This window comes from Papilio xuthus, unplaced genomic scaffold, assembly GCF_000836235.2.
Source record: "Papilio xuthus unplaced genomic scaffold, Pxut_1.1 DF827777.1, whole genome shotgun sequence".
Classification (NCBI taxonomy): Eukaryota; Metazoa; Arthropoda; class Insecta; order Lepidoptera; family Papilionidae; genus Papilio; species Papilio xuthus.
Window position 1 is genome coordinate 5,980,145 of NW_013530872.1, and position 24,657 is coordinate 6,004,801.

The 24,657-nt window shown below is 32.4% G+C and overlaps 3 protein-coding genes across 7 annotated transcripts in view; all 3 read right to left on the reverse strand.

Annotated features, from left to right (window-relative positions):
* The window catches only part of Atg1 (serine/threonine-protein kinase unc-51-like protein Atg1), a 34,250-nt gene extending 20,229 nt beyond the window's left edge, over nucleotides 1-14,021 (reverse strand). For all 4 annotated transcript variants that reach the window (XM_013309452.1, XM_013309451.1, XM_013309450.1 and 1 more), the window contains exons 1-2: nucleotides 13,642-14,021; nucleotides 5,572-5,748 (exon numbers count right to left, since the gene is read on the reverse strand). In XM_013309452.1, the coding sequence (XP_013164906.1) occupies nucleotides 5,572-5,748; nucleotides 13,642-13,767 (303 nt within the window). In that variant the 5' untranslated portion in view covers nucleotides 13,768-14,021. The remainder of the gene's footprint in view (nucleotides 1-5,571; nucleotides 5,749-13,641) is intronic.
* Nucleotides 14,022-14,879: 858 nt separating this feature from the next.
* Nucleotides 14,880-16,292, reverse strand: DENR (density-regulated protein). Its single transcript, NM_001312008.1, is given in 4 exon segments — nucleotides 14,880-15,093; nucleotides 15,325-15,464; nucleotides 15,674-15,844; nucleotides 15,950-16,292. Coding segments are annotated over 4 exon segments (534 nt in total). The 5' UTR covers nucleotides 16,128-16,292; the 3' UTR covers nucleotides 14,880-15,048.
* A 646-nt stretch (nucleotides 16,293-16,938) lies between these two features.
* Nucleotides 16,939-24,657, reverse strand: part of Septin4 (septin 4) — a 15,061-nt gene continuing 7,342 nt past the window's right edge. For both annotated transcript variants that reach the window (XM_013309518.1, XM_013309516.1), the window contains exons 2-8: nucleotides 22,294-22,485; nucleotides 21,868-22,126; nucleotides 20,645-20,795; nucleotides 20,259-20,424; nucleotides 19,394-19,550; nucleotides 19,045-19,129; nucleotides 16,939-18,474 (exon numbers count right to left, since the gene is read on the reverse strand). In XM_013309518.1, coding sequence (XP_013164972.1) covers nucleotides 18,388-18,474; nucleotides 19,045-19,129; nucleotides 19,394-19,550; nucleotides 20,259-20,424; nucleotides 20,645-20,795; nucleotides 21,868-22,126; nucleotides 22,294-22,390 — 1,002 coding nt within the window. In that variant the 5' untranslated portion in view covers nucleotides 22,391-22,485 and the 3' untranslated portion in view covers nucleotides 16,939-18,387. The remainder of the gene's footprint in view (nucleotides 18,475-19,044; nucleotides 19,130-19,393; nucleotides 19,551-20,258; nucleotides 20,425-20,644; nucleotides 20,796-21,867; nucleotides 22,127-22,293; nucleotides 22,486-24,657) is intronic.

Genomic DNA, 24,657 nt, shown 5'->3' on the forward strand with positions numbered 1-24,657 from the left:
GCCATTTAAGTTTGAATCAAACAGAAAATGCAAACAGACTTTACAAAAATACAAATAACAAGGCTAACAGTATAAGTATTGTTTGACAATGTTTATTATATTCTTTCACTCGTTCATTCACACACTTCATACTTAAAATGGAAGAAAGAATTTTACTATTCAATTAAAAATGCAAAATAAAACAAAATATTAACACAAATTAAAACTATCTGGGTTCTTTAGTTCTGATCACCGATTTTGAGAACCTTGTATTTTTGGATCTTGTACAAAAAAGCATTTCTTTATATTGAAACAAATATATTAATTTCGGTCATTGACGCACAAATAAAAAAAACAATAATGGAATATTTATATTAAGTTCATTTGGTGTAGTAAATATTCCATATAATGTATAAAAAATTAATGCTGCGTCATGTCAATTACTTTGCCTAGTAGGATATAGTGCCAATGAACTTTCTTAAGATTTGGCAAAAGCGTGGGCGAGCAGTTTTAGTTTTTACGCAACAAAAACACCCGACTGAGGACTACTTCGTTCAAATGCCCTTGGCCATATTCTAATAATAATTCCGTACATTTTTTTGTACAGCGTTGAAGTGGTCTTCGAATAAAAGATTAAAGTATACAATGTTTGTTTATATTCATTCGTTTAATATATACCCTAAAACTGCTTAGGTAGGTTATTCAATTACTTTTATGTGGCAGAGTTTGTTTCCGTTTGAGCGTGTGATTCGCCCTTATCTCGATATCATACTGTTTACATACAAACAGATACAGTACAGATATATGAATATGCGAGCGTGTAACCCGACTTTATCTAGAACACGTTCCAACACTAGGTTACGAGGGACTTTATTCAATTACGTTATGTAATTTAATAATGTGACTACCATTTGATCCGGACTTGCTTACGCGTTTAATCGGTTATTATCTATAAAAGAAGATGGATTACGTAACTAAAGTTTTAACTACCAACAAACCTATTTTAACGGTTAAAGCTTCACGCTGGGGTTCAGATATTAAATAAAAGAGCTTACGTGTAAATGACTAGTTTAACATTCGTTTAGGTTTACAAATAGGAGACGAAATTTTTGGATGAATGAATTCCAACGTGATAGTACTAGAGATGAGCTGGAATACTGTTGTAACATAAAGTAGGGAGCAACATTTAGTATTTATTCTACTTCATACCATTTTTTTCCCACCTAGTCTTTTGTAGTCGAATCTAGTACGTAGTAAAAATAAACAACAATGTGCTACAAGGATTTCAATGTCTTGATATCTCATACTATTTACTTTAATCTATGAAAGTGGGTTATGCAAACTTGCAAATTTGTGTCAACTTTACTTGGTAGCGACAATCAAATATGCAAACGGTTTTTGTTACTAATAATTTTTTTCACCAAAATGATTAACAACGCTCCAATTCTGATCACCTTAACGGTATCGCTTAATTTCATGCTACGTTTTTACGGAAAGAAAGTTTACACATTTTGAAAACAATAAAAATATCGGAGCAAATACCAAACAATACGACTCGTCTCGTAAAATGGTAAGAAAAATTAAGCTTAAAAATAAGCGAAAATTCTATCAAAATATCAATAAATTACAGACTAATAATGTTACGTAGCTCCAAGGACATACGAATTATTTAATATGTTATCATCGAACATTTTACACTTTATCTACTATATATATTTATATAATCATATTTTAGTGTTGAATAGATTGGTTTTAACGCAAATAACTTCAAGTATCTATAGCCATAAATTAATATCGCAGAGGTATTTCGAAATAAGTTACCAAACATGTATCCCGTTTATTATTGCTGTAATATAGTTAATATTATTATTTAATAGTGTTTAGTAATGACTTCAATAAAATTTCCAATTTACGATTTCATTATGATTGCCAGGAAATAAGACCGCAGCTAATGACAGTCAATCTTCTAATCGTGTAGGTAATAAATAACACAGTTTATTATGTAAATAATAAATAGAGAAGCATTCAGATTATATTTACTGAACACAGTTTGCTTACAGTACAAAAAAACCTATCCAGATTATTTTCCATCAATAGTATAAAATATAAATTTGCAGACGGTACACACTACGCAGTAGAACCTTTTAAAATAAGTAGCCACAATTACGTATCAGACTAAAAACTGCGTAATTCGACCTATCATATATTGTTTATGTCTCACCTATGGCGCATTACATCCTTAAGTGTTATATGAAGCAAAACTTTCATATGCGCAAAAATATATATACATTTATTTATGTATATTATATATTATCGGAGGCATGTAGTGTATACACAATGAGACAGTTTGCACGAGCGAGCGATACACGTGTTTATTTCACGCCACGTGGCGATGATTCTTGGAATACTACTGAGACGAAAGTAGTCGATTTACTTTCCTTTGTGCAACGATATAAAATAAAGAAAGTTATTGCTTCTATTGTTTTCTAATATAAATTATAACATTCCTATAATATTAAAAAGAAATCCAATAAATGTATGCACTTTTTATATCGAAATACATTAAAGTAAATCGCTCTTTAAAAGGTAAAGTTCAAGGAGCTTACCTTTTAAAAAAAAAATGTCAATAAAACAAGGGTAAGAAACTGCCACGTTTTTTAATCGATCAAACGCTCTTAGGATTGATTCAGAAAAAGATTAGCAAGTAAAAGCTAGCAAATTACGCTTTGATGATACCGCATCGGAAAATAAGTTTGAAGTGATTTATCATATTCCTTTTCATGGTATCTTTATATTCACAGACATGTGATACTTTATCGTCAAGTGACACTTTAGTAACATTATTTAAGTGTCAATTAGTAGGACACTTTTAACCGACATTAAAAAGGAGGAGGTTGTCAACTCGTATGTATGTTTATGTCTAAATCTGAATGAATGTTTATTTTGTAATTTATTTAATAAGCACAATCTGGGATCGTTAGCGGTCGAGAAGCGCGGCGTATAAAGGTTAGTAGGGCAGAACGTTGACACAGGCGCGATACAGCAGACAGGCGAGAATTAACTGATAAAACGATTCACGTTGCTTTATTCGTTTATCTACGATACTGGTTTTTCGCATATATCATTGACCTATTACGACATTAGACTTCGCAAACTACGCAGTACGAACACGCGGACAGAATAAAGCTGGTTTTATCTCGGCCGTCGAATTATTTCGATAATACGCACAGCTCGCTACATTCACGCACTGTCTGCGTGCTCCAACCTTTAATAGAACTCAATGGTTTACTTTTTGTCCCGTCTGTTGGAATGGGAGCATATTGTAACTTAAATAAAATTAAAAATGTATTGTTAGCAAATTTAGTATGTAATTGAGTATTTAACTTGTGCTAAACAATTTAAAGCAACATTTATTTAGATTTACAAATACAGATTCTTGAAGAATTATTATTTATCTCAAACGTTATTTTAGAAATAAAATTTAGTTTTATGCATGTAAATTGGATTTTAAAAAGACATAAAAACGTGTAATTTATACGAGGTAGCATTTGTTGTCGGCAAATAGAATAGTCTTCTTGTTGAATTTAGCGTCAATTCGGACCGCGTGGATCTCATTTTGACCTTGCCGTGTATGATTACAACACTCGTTCTATACACGGAAGCGTTTGGCGCGGCCCAAAGAACACTTCTATTTTTGTTATAACAAGCTTCGCGGCGATGCAATTTGCTCGCCGGTTATAAAGTTAAGAGACACGTGAGAGAGTCTTGTATGCTCATAAAAGAAAAAAACACAACAGTGGTTTCTAACAAGTCATCGCGATATACGATAGAGCTGAACCGTGCATTGTTTCCGTGTGAAATCACATATGGTACAGTCTCGGTGAATTAAAACTGTTATTCAACAACCATATCTCGAGCATAGTAACATATAGATATATCAGTATGACCTGAGACGAGTTTTGTTTTAAATATATTATCGTGTATCTCCTTCATATTTCCGACAGCATTGAGATATGAGTAAATGACCAAGGGATGCAACATATATTTTCATGATCACCTTTAGGTAACTTTAATCGTAAAAATATTATCAGTATTGGCGAGTTTGTAAAATTGTATATATTTTTTTGCTCACTCTGGTGTTTTGTTTATTGATTTTCAAATAATGGAATCGAACGTCCAACCTTTTGCTTTGCAGACTATTGGTTATTCGACTAAAACAATAATTAATCTAAAAATATCGTGACTCATTATTGGTAGTCGTTTATATTCATATAAAACACATTGTTATCTGTGTAGGTATGTACAAAATTAACATATAGCGTTATTTTGTGGACTAATAAAATCATTTGGTTATCATTGTCGGATTAAGTGCAAGGGCACCAGGTTACGGACGCGCTAACGACGCCCGCCAATACCTCTGCTATTTCCTTTGTAATTAGTTAAATAAACGACAACGACTAACGTTTGCATTGTATGCTAATTTAACATCGCCTTCTTGACTAAATCAAGCTTATTACAATGAATTAAAATAACCCTCGACATATAGGATATTGATTAGAGCTAAAGCTTCCGCAAAGTTCGCTAGTGAACAAATCTTATGTAAATGACGGACGTCTGTTTTTTAAATATGTGCTTAGGATTTTTCACGTTTTATAATGTTATGAGCGTAATATTATATTTTGAAAAAAAAAATACGGACTCAATAGTTGTAAACTTTATCTGCAATTTCAAGTTCAGATCTATAATGTTAGGAAAACTTTCTAGTGAAAGCACACATTAGGTGCAATTGAAAAGTAAGTAGTCAAGAAAAAAAATATTACATAATAGATGTTCATACAACTGTATTTATATTTATGTAAAGTTTCTTTTGTTGCGATTCCTCTTAATATTGCCATACTTCAGCGTATCGCGATTTATTGATTTATTTCATTTATACAATAATATTACTTACCATAATATTGATAATACGATGGCTAAATTATATGTTATTATAAAAATATTTTTTCTTTGTTTACTTACTACGTATGTTTGCGAATGTATCGACCACGTGTTAAATACATCAAAGCCCAAATACAGGAAGACGTCAATCTCTGAATATATAATTTTTTTAACTTTATCATTTAAGTTGTACTATTTTTTGCTGTTAAAATGTTATTAGTGACAAAATAATTTAAAATTCCTATAAAGTCCTTGATTTACAATACTTCCTATATAACCTTTGTATTTCGATATTAGTTCCGTTACAAAATTTTATAGCGTTTTTGGTGTCTTGCAGTCATCCATCTGCCACACGCCTAATTTTGCTAGCAAAAGTGCCTGTTATGCGATCCAATAGTATTTCCTTAACGCTAAATCTTATAATTGCGAATGTTTAAATGGATGGATGGATGTTTATTTGAAGGTATTATATTTCCAGAACGTCTGAACGGATCTGGCTGAAATTTGGCAAAGCCATAGAGCATAGTCTGAAAGATCACGTAGGCTACAGACAGAGTCGCGGCCGACAGCTAGTTGTGCTAATAATACCAATAAATGATATTAAACACAGACCACAAATGTGAACTTTAGTAAATGACATATTGTTAAACTTACCTCCATAACGACGTAGACATATGAAGGGCTGTCCATGCAGTCGTGCATGGCGACGAGGTTGGTGTGGTGCAGCGCCGTCAACTCGCGCAATATCTTGATTTCCTTCACGAGGATCTCCGACGCCTTTTGTATGCCCTTCTTCGTCACCACCTTGACGGCCACCGACTGCGACGGGTTCTATACGATGAAAACAATGCATTTAAACTATTTGCATGAAGATATCGCATTAATTCTTTGAGTATTTATTGTTTATTTTTACAAAAATTTACATAGCGCTTTATTAGAATATGACCTTTTAAACTATGTAAATAAACATGAATGTGAAGTTTGAATTTTTAAATTAAAAAAAACGTGTTCTAACTTTGTTTATATAAATAAATTTGCAAGAGATTTAAACAAGCGCCATACAAGGAAAGGAGATTGTCGTTAGCTAAAAATCGTAGGGTATTGTTAACGTGAGAATGAAGGACACTAACCACGGCTGCGACCTACTTAAAAAAAGACAACTTACAGTGATAAAAACTTGCTACTAACATCTTTGGACTGGAAGTTTAAGTAATTTTTGGCATGTTCCTAGTTGTGCCCAATTATTTCACAATCCATATCTAAAAGATAAAGCTCCGGAAACCAGGTAAATATTAAAAATTCAGAATGCAAAATCGCAATGCGGAGAACACCTCGCGTTAAGAATGACGTCACCGTACGACGTAACAAAAGAGAAGGACCAAGGGCATAAAATACGATCAGCATTTTCCTAATCGCCTGGGACACGCGATCTTTAACACTTTATGTATTAAAAACAAACAATAATATTGATTGTCCAATAAAAAGTTGCATACAGTAGAGTTGAGGTCTTTTGGATGTGCGTGATGAATAATGATTTGTGACATTTAATCGACTATGCACGTGTTGCATTTCTTTGTATTAAATTATAGATTTATCATAATTATAGACATGACGACATGCTAGTGTGCCTTTTATGTAGCAGTATATTTATGTAAATATCGTCATAATAGGGATCGGTCTCTCGTCTCTTAGCCGGTCTCTTATTGTATTTTAAACTATAATATACAAGATAGGTTAAAGTTTTATTCGTTTTTAGCAAAGGGTTTTTTACAATGTCATTATATAACTCTTTGCTTTAATTTTATACGAGATTTAAAAAAAAATCTCTAACAACTATTACACGTATAATATGGTGGAAACACGTAATAACAGAATTAGTACAACTGTGAAATTGTTGCAATAAATTGTGTAACAATAAAAGTTGCATTTCAAATGACATAAGACTGCTTGCGGTTCAAGTTGTTAATGGGTAACACAATAACGAAATAATTAAATAACTAATTCATATAAAAAGCATTTACTAAAAATTTTACTTTTTACTATTATTAAAATGTGAATGTTTGGATGAAAAGGTGTTTGTTGTGATTGTGATGTATGGATCTTGCTGAAATTTGGCAAAGATGTAGAACACGGTCTGAAAGAAAATATAGGCTACTAATATTTTTTTTATTACCGCGTGAACGGAGTTGCGGGCTACAGCAGTTTCAAAGAGAAGGGCAATTCTAGACTAAGCAAGTTCCTAGAATTCTATCTGAGTAGGAAAACTACGCACAGTTGGTTTTTCTTTGCAATTAACTGAATGATTACTTACGGTTACTTTCGCAAGCTGCAGATCAAGATAGCATTAAAGTGAAATCGGAGTTCACTTCAAAACGAATGCACTAACTTAAAAACAATTATGATACACGTAACAAATTATACAATTACTTTTCTATACGTCTTTACATTATTAGATTATAAAAAAAAATAAGTTAAAAATTTTAACTTTAGTCTTTGTAATTTTCTGAAACTTATAAGTTGAACTTTCCATCTTATCACGTCCATTTCATACGTTTTCGATAGAATACGTGTGATAACATCAAAATCAAAATTATATATTTGTATCAGATGACTGGAATACCTTTTTAGTAAATATGTAATTTTTTTACAGGTGTACGAGAACTAAGTGTGAGAGATCAAATCAACAGTTTTCGTGATTCGAATGTGAATGGCGTGACGCAGTCTACAATATATGTCATGATTTGCATTTTGCATATAACATTCGCGTCGTCGCCAATGTATGAAATATATCTTGATGCTTATATATACGGATTAACCCACTTTCTGACTCCAGTACTGCGTTTTACATGAGTTTTATATGAATACATCAAGTAATTATGTTTGAAAGGTGAACATCTTCATTGACATTTTCTATGTTCCTTATTTTTAAATACATATTATCTTATATTTGATTTGACAACACAAGCGCTCTCTATTTCTATGATGGTATATTTGACGACAAACAGAACTAATTACCGAAGCTTGGCGACAAATACAATTGTCGCGAGTATAATTCGAAGTTCATATGCAACCGTAGCCAGTTGCCTATTGCCAGTGGCTACGTGCGTCAATTTACGTCATTCTGCAAGACGTATGTACTTCGTAAACAAAACTCGCGTCATTTATGTATTAAAGTGATAAGATTAATCGTTAAATCAAACGTTATATGGTAGGATTTATATAAAAAAACTTTATTTTTGATAAGTCTGTGATTAAAACTTCTCGATAAATTGCCTCCGTAAATACCATTTCACTAAAAGGGAATTAATCAAGAACTCCGCTGTTGTGAACATTCAAGAATAAAATAGTACGAACAAAAAACTGTAGTTAATATAATAAAAACCCAATGACTACGTGACTCATATGAACAAGAAATTCTACTCTCTTATAATTACACGAACATTCATATTGTAATCCGAAGACGCGTTACAATGACTCAGCTTATGTATACGTAAGTTTAACGAAATGAAACTAAGAAAAAGACAACTTTTTATATGTTAAGCAGTATAAAAACTTGCTAAGAAGTCAATGTACTAAAATGTGAGACTTTGCTGTCCATTTGGTTATTGTAAAAAGATTCGGTAATGTACCGTACGTATTGATATCTTATTAGTGTTTTAAGATAACTAAGTTATTTACATGTTACAACTTTCCGTAAGTGGTTTTAATAAACATATTATTGAACTGTTCTTGATAAAATATTTCCTAATAAGGCTTGTGAAGGGGCTTTAGTTTTTTCTGTTGTCAAAAAATAACTGTAGCGAATCAAAATTTATATTTTAGTTATAATTGCTTGTTGGTCTAGTCTTTGTGATGAAATAAATAAGAAAAGGGAATAAATACGTGAATAGAATATTTGTGTTTTGATGCAAGATGCTGTCGGATAAGATGAGAGATTGTTTCCAAAGTGTACGGAAACGTAACAAACAAACGCTGATGTTTCCCAAATCGTTCAATAACATGTTGACGTTGCAAGCTCGATGTTTTCATAAACATATTATAACTTGCCGTGGAATCCAATAACCGATCTTTAAGATTTATCCGAATATTATTTTATAAAGAATTATAAATAAACATATTATAACTTGCCGTGGAATCCAATAACCGATCTTTAAGATTTATCCGAATATTATTTTATAAAGAAATTAATCAATAGCCCTGTTAACTAAGAGTCCCTTAGATAACTAAATATCGCTAAAAATCTTTTATCGTGTTTGGCTGTTGAAAACTTGAAGTACGAACCGACAATCTTTCATAGATACAAGTACACAAAAGAGACATTTTAAAAATAAATTTCACTACCTACATATCCTTTACCATTATGCCAAATAAAAACCTTCAAATTGTGACAACTAAAGCATTCTTTTATTGTCTGTCTACATAGCAAACAGACTATGTTTAACCTAACAGTGTGCAATATGTAGCACAAAGGATATACGAAGCTTCGCTTTGATTTAGTGCCGGGGGCCTGGTGGTGCGCCGGCGCTGGGCTAACATTAGCCCGCCCTACATACCGCAGGTTCGCCATTCGCCTCGTGCCGCCATCGGCACTACCAATCGGGCCGATTTCAACACGCGCCCTCATATTGCATGCCTGTTGCTTCAGCCTTTCAATATGCACATCATTTATCTATACTAAGTTTTTACTGTATCGTTTAGAGGTAGTTTTCCTTTTAGCATTATCGTGCCATGTTTAAATTAATAAACTAAAATATTTTACAATCTTATTTTTTATTAAATCCAATTTGTTTCGTTTAATGGTATGAGACAAATTCTTTTTTACTCATAAAATTATACTACAATGCAAGGTATTTCTTTATACCACTAGATAAAAGATACCGCAAATAGAGAAGCATAAACAAAGGTCTATCTTTTCTAGACCGATCTGGTCACAAAGAGACCAGTACTAAACTATGCGCATAATATAATGCCACTATGCCTTATAAAGTAATCCTACGTTAATCCTAAAAGGAAGGTTTATAATAACAACATAAATTGTCGCAATCTTCATGGAAAAAAAAATTAAAAACGCTAGTTATATGTGTAATTAATATTACTTAATTGCAGGCAGCTGGTACTTATATTTAATTCATTCATTTAGACTAGATCAAGTAATAAATATATTGACCTTTCCTGTGAAATATTTTTTGTTCTAAATCCAAAGATGTACAAATTTCCATACAAAAGTATTTTTGTTTCATTTCTACTGTAATAAAGTCATAGCAATTTAAATTCGTTATAGATAATGCATTAAAAAGTATTCTTTAACTAGACTCGGATTATTTTAAGATAACCTTTTGAAATACATACAATAAAACTTTCACATTAACTTAGTTTAATCGATATTTGAGACTATACTCGAAAAGTAAAAATGTTATTTAAGACTTGAAGATTGTACAAAGGATGTTCCAAGCTGCACTACGCACAACTTCCAAGCTTTTTCCATGAGCCTTATAAAGATGTGTAACAGTAGCCTTATTCTTGTATGGATGCCTGCTCTTATATAAATTTAAATGCGACAACATAATGATAACGAGCGTATAAACGTGATAACATGCAAATGAGGTTTAAGGTAAAATTGGACACTGCGTATTAATGTCTTTTGGCCTTGAGATGTGCGAAGCATGTCGCATATTGTTCTATGATATATTGTATCACGAGGCGGGAACAAAAGGTTTGAAACCGAACCCGCCACCAACCGGAACACGGTGCACATTCTAGACTTACAGGCGCCTTTGTCAACTAAGTACATCACGTATCAACGACTTGATTCAGTTTACATTTGAATAAAAACCAATAAATAATGGTTGTTCATTAAATAAGCTTGTGATCTAGGGTATCACGTTTTCAATTGTCAGTCAACTATAAAGATTGTCAATTGTTTTGCACAGGATGGATACGTAAAATACTTTGCCCTTTAAGCATTTTATGCTTTTGTACTTGTAATAAGGCAAGAAATGTTTTATTGTCTTAAATATGTAGAATGACGTGAATCTTTACACTCAATGATGAACATTATAATTAATTCCTTCATTGTTGATTCCGTTGATTTAAGGCCAAACTTGTGATTAAACTGAGAAACATTAAGTTAACAACTTTCTGAAGAACAGTTACGAGATGATAGAAATTAACAAAATTAGATACAAGATCAAAACAGAATTTGTTGGCGATTTAATTAATCTTTACGAGCTAGCGCCACACCTTTATCGTAAAAGGAGGTCAGTTACAACTACTGGGTTCACCAACTAGTTGTAAAGCAATTCGCTTGAACCTTGGCAAAAGTATATAGCGAATGTATATTCGCAACGCGTATGAAGAATATTTTATTGTATCTACAATTTTTATTCAGAATATATTTAATACAGTTCTATACATGGCATGACATCATCCTAAGGACGTACGTACTTGAATTTATGCATAACTTAATTCAAACGCGCAAGTGCGTGTTACTTATCGTTTTATATTTTCTCCATCACTTTCATTATTTTATCTTGATCGTAATTTTTCAAAGACTGTCATGAACCACATTTTTTTTTAACAATGAGCACCTAGTAGACTCGACGATAACGACTCCTTTAGGTGAACGAACTTTTTCGTTTGAATGGTTAAAAGATTGTACAGTTGCATAGTTTTGGTAGGTACGTAAACATGACATACGATATATTTGTCATTAATTTAGTCAAACGTGTTCTCATAGAAAATGCATTTAACTGACATCATGTCTACACAAATGTCGATCAACTATTTAACGGACGCCAGTCATTAATTACATTTTTAAGTACAAGAAAATGTTTTAATTGATCGCGAGTCAATGGACTTGACAGAAATAACTTGGAACTGGAATAAGTACAGCTGTGCGGATGTCGGACCTGCTTGGTAAAGCGTGCATTGTGTATTCAATGATTCTTTCTCATTTTTGTAGTCGACATCCAAAAGGAGGCAAACATTAAGTGGGGCGTTGACTCACTGCACTGTTTAGCTAACATGAAGTGGATTGGCTTATTAAACAAGTACCAGTTAAACTACTCATTTTGGATGTTCTAATTTCCTGGTATTACTTAGTTGTTATGCTCTTTAATAGAAAATACATTTTTAATGACAATGTTCTTAGCGGGAAATTTGGTACTTTTCGTTGTTGTATGACACCAAGTTATCCACACACACAAAAATTTTGTATATGTTTTTGTCACTTTAACAATACTATAGTTTTACCCTCAGTATAACCATTGGTAAAAAATATTATGTTACCCACACAGTACATCAATCTCTTAAAATACCATGCTGATAAGTACTCCAATAAAGTGGTACTATTTAACCATAATTTCACCTGGTATTTAATGGTAAGATATTATCAAAAAACAGAAACTTAGTAGTTCTATTCTAAACATGTTCCATTCGTCTACAATTTTCTAGAAACTGAACACTCCTTGGCATTCAGTTGTACTAAATATGTTAAATCTACATCATATTTAAATGGGTAACAATGTTTTAAACATATAAAATTTAATGTATAAATTGAGTTCACTATCATATCACATGTAATGTCACAATCACAAATAGTCAATAGCTGACACCCAGTATGTGATGTCTGACTCGAAGAAGAAGAACATTAATATTTCCTTGACACAAGTAAGTTTAATATGAAGTTCATTTGGTTTGAGAGTTACAATGACTACATGCTGATCACCGTTAAAATGTATTAACTTCTAAAACAAGTCTTAGAAGTTGTTACATTTTTACATTTTGGGTGTAAGCACTGACAATCAACATGTAATCAGTCTTACAATGTTTTATGCATGATATTTACTGTAAAACTTATCATCTCAAGCAGAAAAGAGAAATAGATCGTTTGGACATAAATATTTTTTCTTTGGTGCAAGAATTAACATATTCAGTATAAAAACAAATTTTTTATTTGTAAATGAACTCCAAAGTGATCTGAATCTGAATGTATCAAGTATACGAACATTTTTTTTTGTAATCACACAAAAGTACAGTTGATCAAGACAATGACAATATCATTGGTAATTAAAATTCTGGAAACAAGTTTATCAACAATAAAAAGAATAATAAAAAGTAATTCTAATACATTAGCAGTATTAGCACTCTTGGGGATAATTTGATGTATATGGAGTTCATGTAAAATGATTAAAACTAGATTGTTTATGTACAGCTTGTAATAGCATGTAATTTTGTGTTATATAAATTTTATTTGAATATTTTTATTTACCATATTAAGTTAGTATAGAATGGACATAAAAATACTATAATTTATGTACATTACTTTCAATTAAAACACTATTGATTGTGGTTAAAATTCATTTTGAGAGATCTCTTAAGCACAGACTTGTTAAAAATACCATGTAAAGTTAAAATACCAAACGGGTACAAAGTTAAATGAGTGTCTACAAATAAAGACTACATCCATCTTGAAGAAAAAATCGCAACGATAAAAGAATTTTTAGTACTTTAGCAAAATTGTTCAATTTGAATTTTTCGTTGTCAGATGAGACATCATCGTGTGACATTTTAATGCCACCTACGGCCGGAGCAACCAAATCATTATTTAGCAGAGTAGTACATTTTTATAGTAATGCGATTAGAATAACAACATAAACAAACAAGCAGGAAAAACAAAAACAATAGCAAGCGAAAATAAACAATGATAAAATCATAGATGCGTACCCTTCTCTTCCTTCCTTTGTACACCATGGCAAAGGCTCCGTGCCCAATTATATCTTGTTTGGTGAATTCATATTCACCAACTTGAATAACTTCCATTTTCACCAATTTTCCTTTAACCACGGACATTTTCAGTTTTTATTTATATACACTTGTACTCGAGGACAAAAAAGATCGATACTATAATTTTGGAAAACTCTGTTAGGGAACTTGACTAAGCGCTACATTCTGATTTGTGCTCATAATCACTTCCTGCAAGCTTCCATCTATAGTTTTGTTCTCACTAGCACTAATATATCATTGTAACAGTGCCAAAACACAACACACAATGAACGCAAAATGTAGAAAAGTGATTTTATTTTGTGTTGTGTTTGATTTTGCGAAGTAAAGACTGTATTGCCATAAAATAATTTTATGACAATATTGCCACATTAAAACAATTACATTGGTACGGTAGTTTTTACGAATTCTACCAATTAGCAACAATATTATGTTTAAAAAGTATCTTTAATTTTATTACTCCCTTTTCGATCAAATGTATGCTTCAATACTGAATAAGCGTGGTTCGAAATGAAACTTGGAATGATGTTATAAAAGTAAAGCCCAATTTTACTAAACACCGATGACTACATAGGTCTGCTCTGCTTCGGTCAACGTTGGAGAGTCTACTCTCAAGTTTGAGACATTTAAAGTTTATCTTAGTTCCTACCAAATAACTTTTCATTATTCATTGTGGCAAGTATTGGCGTAAACAATTTTTTTAAGGACAATCTATACAATGTTTTCTTTTTTATTTCGTACAAGTTATCGGTTCGAATTTAATAATTTAGTTTCAAATTCGACACAAAAATAGGCATTGTTGCAATGAAGTTTTCCTTCAGATTCCCTTTTTATAAAATATTTTCGAGCAGCAGTCCTAAAAATTTTCTCATTCATTAATTAAGCTCATCATTTTGTTGGGCATACAATATAAGATTACATGTTGCCAAGAACAGATCTTCAATTTGTTCTTACATAGGTTATAGACATAGGGATAGGGTTTTTATTTTATTTTGTGATATTCATAGTCAAAACATTAATCAATTCCTTTTAGCCTCATTTTTCAATAAAATACTAAATTGATTTGATGTGTTTATAATGGTATAATCACTTTATTTTACTGATATTCGTAAATGCAGTGTCATAACTAAAAAGCTTCAGACATATAAATGGAAAATATTAAAATAAAAACTACAAATTTCCAATAATCACATATATTGTGAAGCTCATAAAATAAATAAAACATCACCAATGCTCAATTTCTATTTTAGATTGAGGTCACACATTACTGTGTCACTAGCAAGTTAAAAGCTTTGCATGTAAAATAGAAATTAAAGCAATGCCATAACACTTTAGTATAGCAGTTTGTGACTATCTCTTCTGATCACCTAAATCTTCGATGCTATCCTCGTCAATCTGGAAAAGTTACAGCATGGTCATTAAACTTGTGTGCAATTTATTTTTGAATTGAATTTTATTGTAATAAAATACATGGAAACAAAAAAAAAATAGTTTAATGGATCATGGTTAAACATTAGCAAGTACCATACATCTGTTTTACTAATAAATTACTTCACGCCTGGAAACACCCCAAACACAAAATAGTATATTATACAACAATCTTAAAACATTTAAAAGGACATTTACCTCAGGCCATTTCTCTGGTATAACATCAAATAAATCATCCTTGACATCTCCTTGAATAACAATTTCATCATCACCAGTTACAGAAGAACCACAAGCAAATTTGGTACCAAAAAACTTTGCAGCAACTTTCAAGTCTATGTCTGAAATATAATAAGCACAGATTTAATTATTTTAATGCACATATTGTTATATGTAAAATTGAAATGTGTCATAACATGACATGTCACCATATCACCTAATACTGTCAAGGCATAAAGATGAACAAAGGTATGGACAAAAAGGTCTATACATGAAAATATCTAGTTGAAAGGTATGTATAACTTTAAAAAAAACTTCTTGCAAAATTTACCAAATGTACTCAATCCAGAAACTACAGTGACAGACTTTTTCTTTCCTCTCGGCGCTCGGGAAACCTGTACAAGCTTGGGAACATCTTCTTTCTTCTTAGATTTAAGCATACCCTTGCCTCCACGCTTTTGACGTTTCTTTTCTTCTTCGCCTCCAGCATTTTCTTCCTCATCTTTAAAAATATATGCGGAAAAGTTTCATAGAAAGTTAATTTACGAGAATTATAAGATAAATATAGGAAATGTTGTTAGATATAACCTATCTTTTGGGTACTTACCTATTTTCACTTTTTCGAATTCTGTAGGTAAATTCTTCTCGAGCCATTGCTTACATTTGTCATATTCTGGATAATATTCACAATATTCAATTGGCATAGAGCAATTTCCACAATACTGCACCTTTATAGGATATGTTATCCCTTCTCGCGGACCCATGGATAAATCTCTGTCAGCCATTGTTAATAACGAGTTGCCTAAAATTACAACTATCGCATAATAAATCAAGCAATGTTATTTTGTTACTTTTATATATTTAATACAAAATAAAAGATGAACAACGTATCATAAGTAAAGTTAACCCTAAATCGGTTTTTGCTTTGCTATTCGAAAAATTTGACAGAATAAAATACGGCAGTGGAAATGACATTTGTCTATGATAATAAACATTGTTGGAAAAAAAATTCTACCAGAATTTACCGTTCTACTGTTAAAAATTGTAAAACTGACTGTAAGTATTTCCAATAGTCGTTAATGATTTCGCTGGAGTTCAAAAACTTACATGTACCAAGACACCTCTGAAAAAGCATTGCTCAATTTCCTAAGGTGTCGTGGAGGTTTTGAAGTAGAACCGCGGGAAACTTTTTGTTTTTGAATGTGTGTCGCTTGATTGATTGAACTATATGTCTCTATAAGTCGGCGACTTAATAAATGGGATTTAATAAAAATTTTCGGCTACACCGGTATTAGATATTTGTAGCCATTTAACATTGTTGACCGAGGCATTAAAATTAAATATCATCATCATCATAATATGATATGTAATATGTATTTAGGATGGGATAGTTTGCGGATTTTTTTCTTGACGAATAGGCTTTTACGGAATTAATATGTCGGCAAATTGAAAAATAAACAAGTATCTTTATTAAATAAAATACCACTATACGTAAAGTATCAATTTACTATATATAATATATTGATACAAAAAATCACATCATAAAACTTTGGTATAAATTAACTTTTTTGTCATAAACGAGCAAACATATTTGCTGCAAAATCTTTTTTTAGCTATTAATATACACAGAAATAGATAAATTTGTCTATTTATGAGTTATGTTTAAAATACTTTGCTACAGAAAATTGTAAAGTGATTAAATTTAATTACAAATACATAGTATCATTGCTTACAAACATACTATTAAAGTTCGCTTACAAAAATAATGAAAAACCTTAATAAAACTTTGTTACAACCGTTGTTAATAAAAATATTTATCACTGTGTATATTGATGACACGATTAGGTCGATCTTTTATTCTATTACATTCGATCGCATAAATAATTATGGATTTGTAGGTCTGCTTTAAAATCACTGAGCTAGGTTTTAGGTCTCAATGAAGTTATGTCGACAATTTTATTTAATTATTTTTTTAATTTAACTAGAGGTTGATTTGCAAAGGTATGGCTACGTTTGGTTGATAAAGGATAAGAATTACCTATTAAGGTAAATTTCTAATATCGTGACACTTAAGAACAATATTGCTATCTTTGATTTTTTAAAGATAATGAAAAGAATGGCGATAGTGTCGTAATACGAGTGTAACAAATCGGTTACATTATTTGGAATCTGGCGAGTAAAAATATTTCTTTTGAAAATTCAACCTTCATTTGTTTACTACAATTTCTACTTATTAAAACACATAACGAAATAATTCTACTTAAATTCTGCTACTCTAACTTTATGTTACGTTGACACTTCAGTTAACTAAATTAATTGATATGGTAAATAAAACATAATATTAAATAGTGTGTATACACTTTCTGGTCGGTTTTACCTTTTTAAGTTTTCGTACTATTGTTTTGTAACTGGCACATCAATTTATAACAACCGCATTATGTATCGTCTACAATATTTAGGTACTCGGGTAAGTTATTCAAGCTAACAAAGTGATTTTTTTTTCAGTATTAGCATTTATTTTGTGAATTATTAATAACTCTAGGCAAAAACTTAATTGTAAACAAATAATAAAGTAATTCAACTACAATATTAAGGTTTTAAAAATTTTTTATAAGTCTGTTAAAACAGATCTTTAAATAGTGAAAAAAATTACAATAAAATTCTAATAATTAATTTATTAGACTATTAATATCAATAGAATATATATTTAGTTCTAAAATCAGCAGAATAACTAGGTAACTAGTTTATTAACTAATTAATATTTACACCTCGTTCCCGTTATTGACAATAAGTTCTCTATATCAATCCAATCCATAAATATCAAGAGGTTTATAGTTAACTACTATCTATGGGAAAAGGTACAGTGCTATTCAAACTTTATGGCGGATCGCAATTTCATAAGAGACGCCGCACAGACAAAAATTTAGGTGCTGAGAGAGTGTCGGCTGCTGATATTTGCTCGCAGCTAACCACAAGCTGCCTTAAAGTTTGAACCTTATAATACGTTTATAAATAACGCTACAACTAAATATTGCAGTCTATGTTTTATACATCTATAATGCTGTCGTGCTTTTTATCGGAAGCCTTGAGTTTCTCCTGCATTTGAGTCAACATGTCCTGCATGCGTCGAATCTGCAAATGAAATGGAATATAACGTATATTGATTTGTAATTTAATTAAAAATTTATACATGGATGAATATGTAGGAAAACTTTTTCTATTACTAAGCGAAGTCATGCAGGATGTTTTAACCACATGAAAAATGTCAGTTTATAAACACATGACTATTATGACGCTATAAATCAATTTAAAATACAAATCCATGCGTCGCTGATACAAGAAGTAGAATATCTACTTTATGAGGGTTATATTGAGTTTTTTAAGTTACTATAATTTATGAACTGTTCATAATCTACTGGAAAAGTTACCTCCACATGACTTTGCAACTGTCAACAATAAAAGATCATTTAAAATTATTTGCTAAAATAATCGATCAGCTCATACAAATAGTATTATTTTATTAGTTGGCGTGTAAAATGTTGGGAGATACGATTCAAGTATGCATTTATATCAGTTTTAAGTATTTTTATTAAACATATCTTCTCCTTTAAATTGGTACCACTCCATTCGTTTGTTTTATCATGAGGTTTTACTACGGAAATATTTTTACAAGGCATTTTAATAATTATCAAATGTTTTTACCTCTTCATCTTTTTGTAGTAATAAACGATCGGTGTCTGTAAAAACTACTTCATTGTTATTGCCCATGGAATCTCTCTTCAGTTTTCTGTAAAATGCAAACAAAAACAACATTGTCGTAAAGTGAAAAAACCTATCTGCTATCTACTACTGTTGCATACTTTTCAGTCAGTCGCCATATCTCACTCACACGTCCTCTTTCACACATACACACGTACTCTCTTTGGTTTTCTACTATCTCCGTAGCCATCTTCATTCAATATCATTACTATCTTTTTTAAAATAACTCAAGAATCCATTATCTTAATATAAGATATTTTGGCTAAGCAAAAGAGGCAAGCAATGAGGTTACCCTCGTTCTCGCAATGCGTGCTGCGATATCTGCGAGATGCATTGCGCTCGGAAGTTCTCGTAGTGCACGTCCTGCGTCACGTCCTTCAGGTCCTGCATGTGCGTCGAGATCAGCATCGTGCGCAGCTTCGTAAAGTCCGAGTGACGCGGGTTCTCCACTGAACAAGGGGACAACATTATATCCATTTCTTATTCTAGTTAAATATAGTCTAAGATAGCTCTTAGCTCTTTCTCTAAAGTGCAGTAAGCTATTATTTTAATTTTAAGCTACTTTACGGAACAGAAAGACTCACGCCTTCAAAATAACGTCTTTATTTGAATAACTTTAATTGTATCAGCTTCTATTATCCGTATTTTAAAAAATAATTCGCAAATAAATGTTAATGATCATGTTATTTTCCGTTGAAGAATAAAAAAATCAAAGTCAAAGCGATCTACTCAAAAGATAAGAATGTAATTCAAACCAAAACGTGCCACACCTACATATTAACGTTTTAACGTCACTTATCGCAATTCTTGATTCAACAGAGACTATGTTTTGTGTTTTGAGCAAATTTATAGTAGTTTATTCGAATTTATCTTGACACGATACAAATTCTTATACAAATCTGTACTTATGTAAGCAAAGGAGGCAACAATTGACATTTTTATACATTCTGCGTTATTATTTAATAACAATGAGTTTAATAACACATGCAACATTCTATAACACGTACAATACATTCTTTACACGGTAAACGTGAATTTCAAATGTCGTTATAGTTATCTCTTATTTTTAAGAAGAGTGAGAAGGATGCCTATATTGTTGAATATTAAGGTTAACAATTATTAGAGGCATTAATTATTTGAGATAGGACTGTGCTTACCGTCAACGATGCCCCATGGATACTGTCTGCCGCGCACGCGCCGACCGCCGACCTCCATGACGGTGTCTGCAGCGACCACGGCGAAAGGCACCGCCGCTTTTAGCTCACGGTCCTGCTGTTTGAATTCCTCGTCCTCGTCACTGTCACACTCGGGGAATTGGTACACCTGAAGCAAGCAAGAGAATAAACAATCAAGTCAAGTCGCAGTAATTAGTTCGGGTACACAATTTTTTCCATTTGCTTTGAGGCACATTTCTAGGTATTTTTACATCCTAAGTATCAAAATTTGTTCGTAATAAGTCCGATTGCCATCAATCATGAAATGTTCGCAAAAATACTTTTGGTCATACTTGTTCTGCTAAGTATTAACAAATTTGGCTAAATACTTGTATTTGATAATCTTCTAAGTCCTGAAGTATGCGCGCTTTGAGTTTCTTAACTTCCATGACAGTTAGTGAGTCTGCCTTGGCGATGACGACCACGATGTTCACCTTCCTGTGCAGCCGCCGCATCATCTCCACGTCCACTTGCCTCAGGCTGCCATATTAAAACAATTTAAAGTGTATCAATTACACTGTTATAATGCCGCTCGTTCAATTGTTACAGACGTTAAGTGATCGTGAGATAGCTCGATACCATTACCATCAATCAAATGAGGCGTAACATGGAGTGTGATTGGAAATGGAACTATTAGCGCAATGAGGTTTTATTGGACTGTTAGTGGATGAATAAATTCTTCTATACATGCACAGCAATAAATAAACATCACTTTGACATCACCTTACGTTTCTATTGCCGAAACTGTAATACATATAAATACACTCTCTTTAAAGAAACTGAGGCCAAAATATATATTTTAGTAGGTACTAAAGTGTTTCGTAAATAGAGTGAGTCGCATTTCAATAAAAGAATGTACGAATTTTATTTTAAAAGACCAAAGCAAAAGCAAATATCACTCATCAAAATATTAATAAAGTCATAGTAAATTAAACTTGCTATCTATAGGCACGACTAAAATAAAAGTATAATAATAGTCACAAATATTGATGGTTGTTTTATATTGACATTGTTCATTTCACATCGAATATATTCCTCCCAAAGTAATCGTCGCATCAAATGCATTAAAAAATCGGAAGTCTTTACCTACTATGTACAATTTACAAAGATCATAATGAGCTCAATATTTTTTGATGTCAATGACATTAGAATGATTGTCCTCTATATGCGGGCAGGCGGGCACGTGTGCTTCCGCAACAGTCCACAGCGCGCGGCTATCAGAACCCATGATCAACTTTGACCCGCCACATTCTTTATATCAAGAGATGGTTGCGTACTGAATAAATAACTTTGAATAATCTTACTCATAGAAATATGTTGATAGTGTTCATTAATATATAACTATAAGATAGATAGCGAATTTGACGACCTCGGTGTGACTAAATACAAACAAGAAGCAAACCACTGTATTCCGAAATGAAGCACAAGAATCCCCAATTAAAACCGAAATCCAATACACTTTTGGGCTTCCGAAATATACTTATAATCTCCAATACATATTAGAAGACATCTAAGCCTTTTTTTATACATTTAAAGTGTAAAATTACCGTACCTATGAGCCCATGGCGGTACGAAGTAAAGGCAGCAATGCACTCTGTTGTCTTGCATGTGCCTGCGGTTGAGGCCGCTCTCGTCGGTGAAGTACTGCCGGAACTGGTCGTCGACGTATGCGGAGCAGACCCGCCACGAGTCCTCGCAGTTGATGGCGTCCCCGAAACCAGGCGTATCCACTATCGTCAACCGAAGTCGTACGCCTCGCTCTTCGATCTCCATCGTCTTTTTCTCTATAGTTGTCGTCTTTTCTAATCTATCTGTATTAACAATAAAAATGTTAAATATTTCAACGCTCTTTTGATATACACAAATCTGTTACAACCATTAATGTACAAGAAAAGTGGCTTTGATCGGGATTAGCTGTTACAATTGACGAAGATGACATGAGTTTGTTTAGGCTAAGTTAAAGAGAAACAAAAGTTACCGTGTACATCGGGTATTGTTCTATTTCTGTAGAGGTCGCCCAAGAAGAGGCTATTGATGAGCGTGGACTTGCCGAGACCGGACTCGCCGACCACCATCAGCGTGAAGTCGAAGCCTCGCTTCACGGACTTACGGTGAACCTGCTCCGGCAGCGTCGCAAAACCGATGTAGTCGCGCTCACCGCGATCCCTTTCTGTTCGAAAACATTTTTGCCAATCAAATAAACGAAACTAAACTTGTATTTAGAAGTCGTTTACCACAGCATAAGTAAGTACTTAGTTATTTGAAAATAACTTGGTAGTCGATTTAAGCTAAAATATTTTATTACTTTAATTCGGGTGTCTAAACAAGACTACAATATTTAATCTACCTACACACAGTAGTTATGACGATATTAAAGATAAGGTGATCCTCTTAACTCAAGAAGTGTGTTCACATTGTATCCTCTAATAAAATGATTGCAATAGATGACTCGCACTCAATTACTTATAACAAGGTATTCAACCTCGTGTTTCACGGGTCACTATAGACAAGTGAGTTGTTATTAGGCATAGTCGTCTACGATTTACTAATCTCATAATGAGTGAGTTATTTGAGGTTATTTATCCTTGAATTAAGATTACAAATTTTCTCTGTTATTACGATCACTTTCTTAACATTTTTGCAGAGTATAATACGAAGAAGCACCCATAATGGTTTCCGTGTAATTATTTTCCATTGTCTAAATAGAGCATCACAATTATGCAACAGAAAATTCATATAAAATATATACAAGTAAAGTGGTATGCATTAGCTAGTACATCATAAATGGTTACGCTCGGAACGGAATGCAAATAGCTTTGTTTTGTGATGCTTATTGTTATTCTTATTTTATACGATGACACTAGAATTAAATGTTTTGTTGGCGTTTTTTCATCATATTGTTAAACGTTACCGTCATCTTAATAAAATTCTTTGTAATAATAAATTAGTTTGCATCTCTTTTATCTTGCTGTGTTATTAGAAAATTGTTTAGAAATCAGATACTTATAAAATAATAGTCAATTTAACGTTATCAATAGAATTTATATTGTCTCACTGTACTTTGATATTGGATTTTATTCTAATCCTAAACATTAAATATTAGATTGAAATTATTTCCGTTATCATGATAGGATTTTTATTATACCGATACATTATGAGCTACAGCTGTACCTGTAGTACTGTAGTACTGTACAGTAGAAATGAATAAAGTAATCAATCTTTCTATCTTGGAGTCATGTGCACCGTCCAGATTTGGAAATAGAACAACCAACTACGTGTACGTGACGTAATTAGGTCAGTATTTGAAACGAACTGATGAATTATGTAACTATTTTCGTTTTGATGTATCTTATCAAACGAGTGATGTGTATTTTATACTTCTGTTATATACAAACACTATTTTTTTTTTCACTGCTTATGAAATCGTCGCCGTGGATCGAACCTACGGCCCGCGTCATTACTACAAACTCACTGTTACGATGTACTTTTAGTACCTAATTTTTTTTTTAAATATATCTTACTACTATTATAAATGCGAATGTTTAGATGGATGGATATTTGTTTGAAGGTATCTCTAGACCGACTAAACGCATCTTGATGAAATTTGACATAGAACATAGTATTAAAGAACATATAGGCTACTTATTAAGTTTTTTTATTCCGCGCGGACGGAATCGCGGGCCACAGCTAATACGTATATAAGACGTTTTACAGTTGTTAAGTGTGTCATAGAAAAATGTGTGAGGACTGTTCATAACTTTAGCCGGCAACAATATAAAGTATGCAGTGAAATATGTAGGTACTTCCTGTTGTCTGAACTAGTCAATTGCGCGCGCGTAATCACTTCCTTTGCATACACATAGTGTCGCATCTACAAGATCTAGAAAGCGAGTAATAACATGAACGTGCATGGACTCCTTTTGTTAGGTTTATGCACCGGGAGGCTGATCATAGTTGAGCGTAGCGCGGCGGAGTGTGAAGAGACTGGTTCTGCCAGGGACATAGTTCAGCCACACCACACCACGCACACCTTACGAGTATATCGGGGACAAACGGAAACGACATACGTGCACATCAAAACTGCTGGCTACATTCTCTACTGTTGTTAATTAGTGAGACCATTGTGAAAAGGACGTACAAATTAATGTCTGCCTCTACACTATTACCAGATCGATCATTCACAAAAACCATAGGAATATAAATTGATTGTTAGGTTTTGTAATTTAGTACTTGCAATCAAATGTAACTCCCACGATCTTAAACAATGGAGATATTGTGATGTTATTGTTGTGACGATTCTCATGTTATGTTCACAAAAATTGAAGTATAAATTATATTTGTA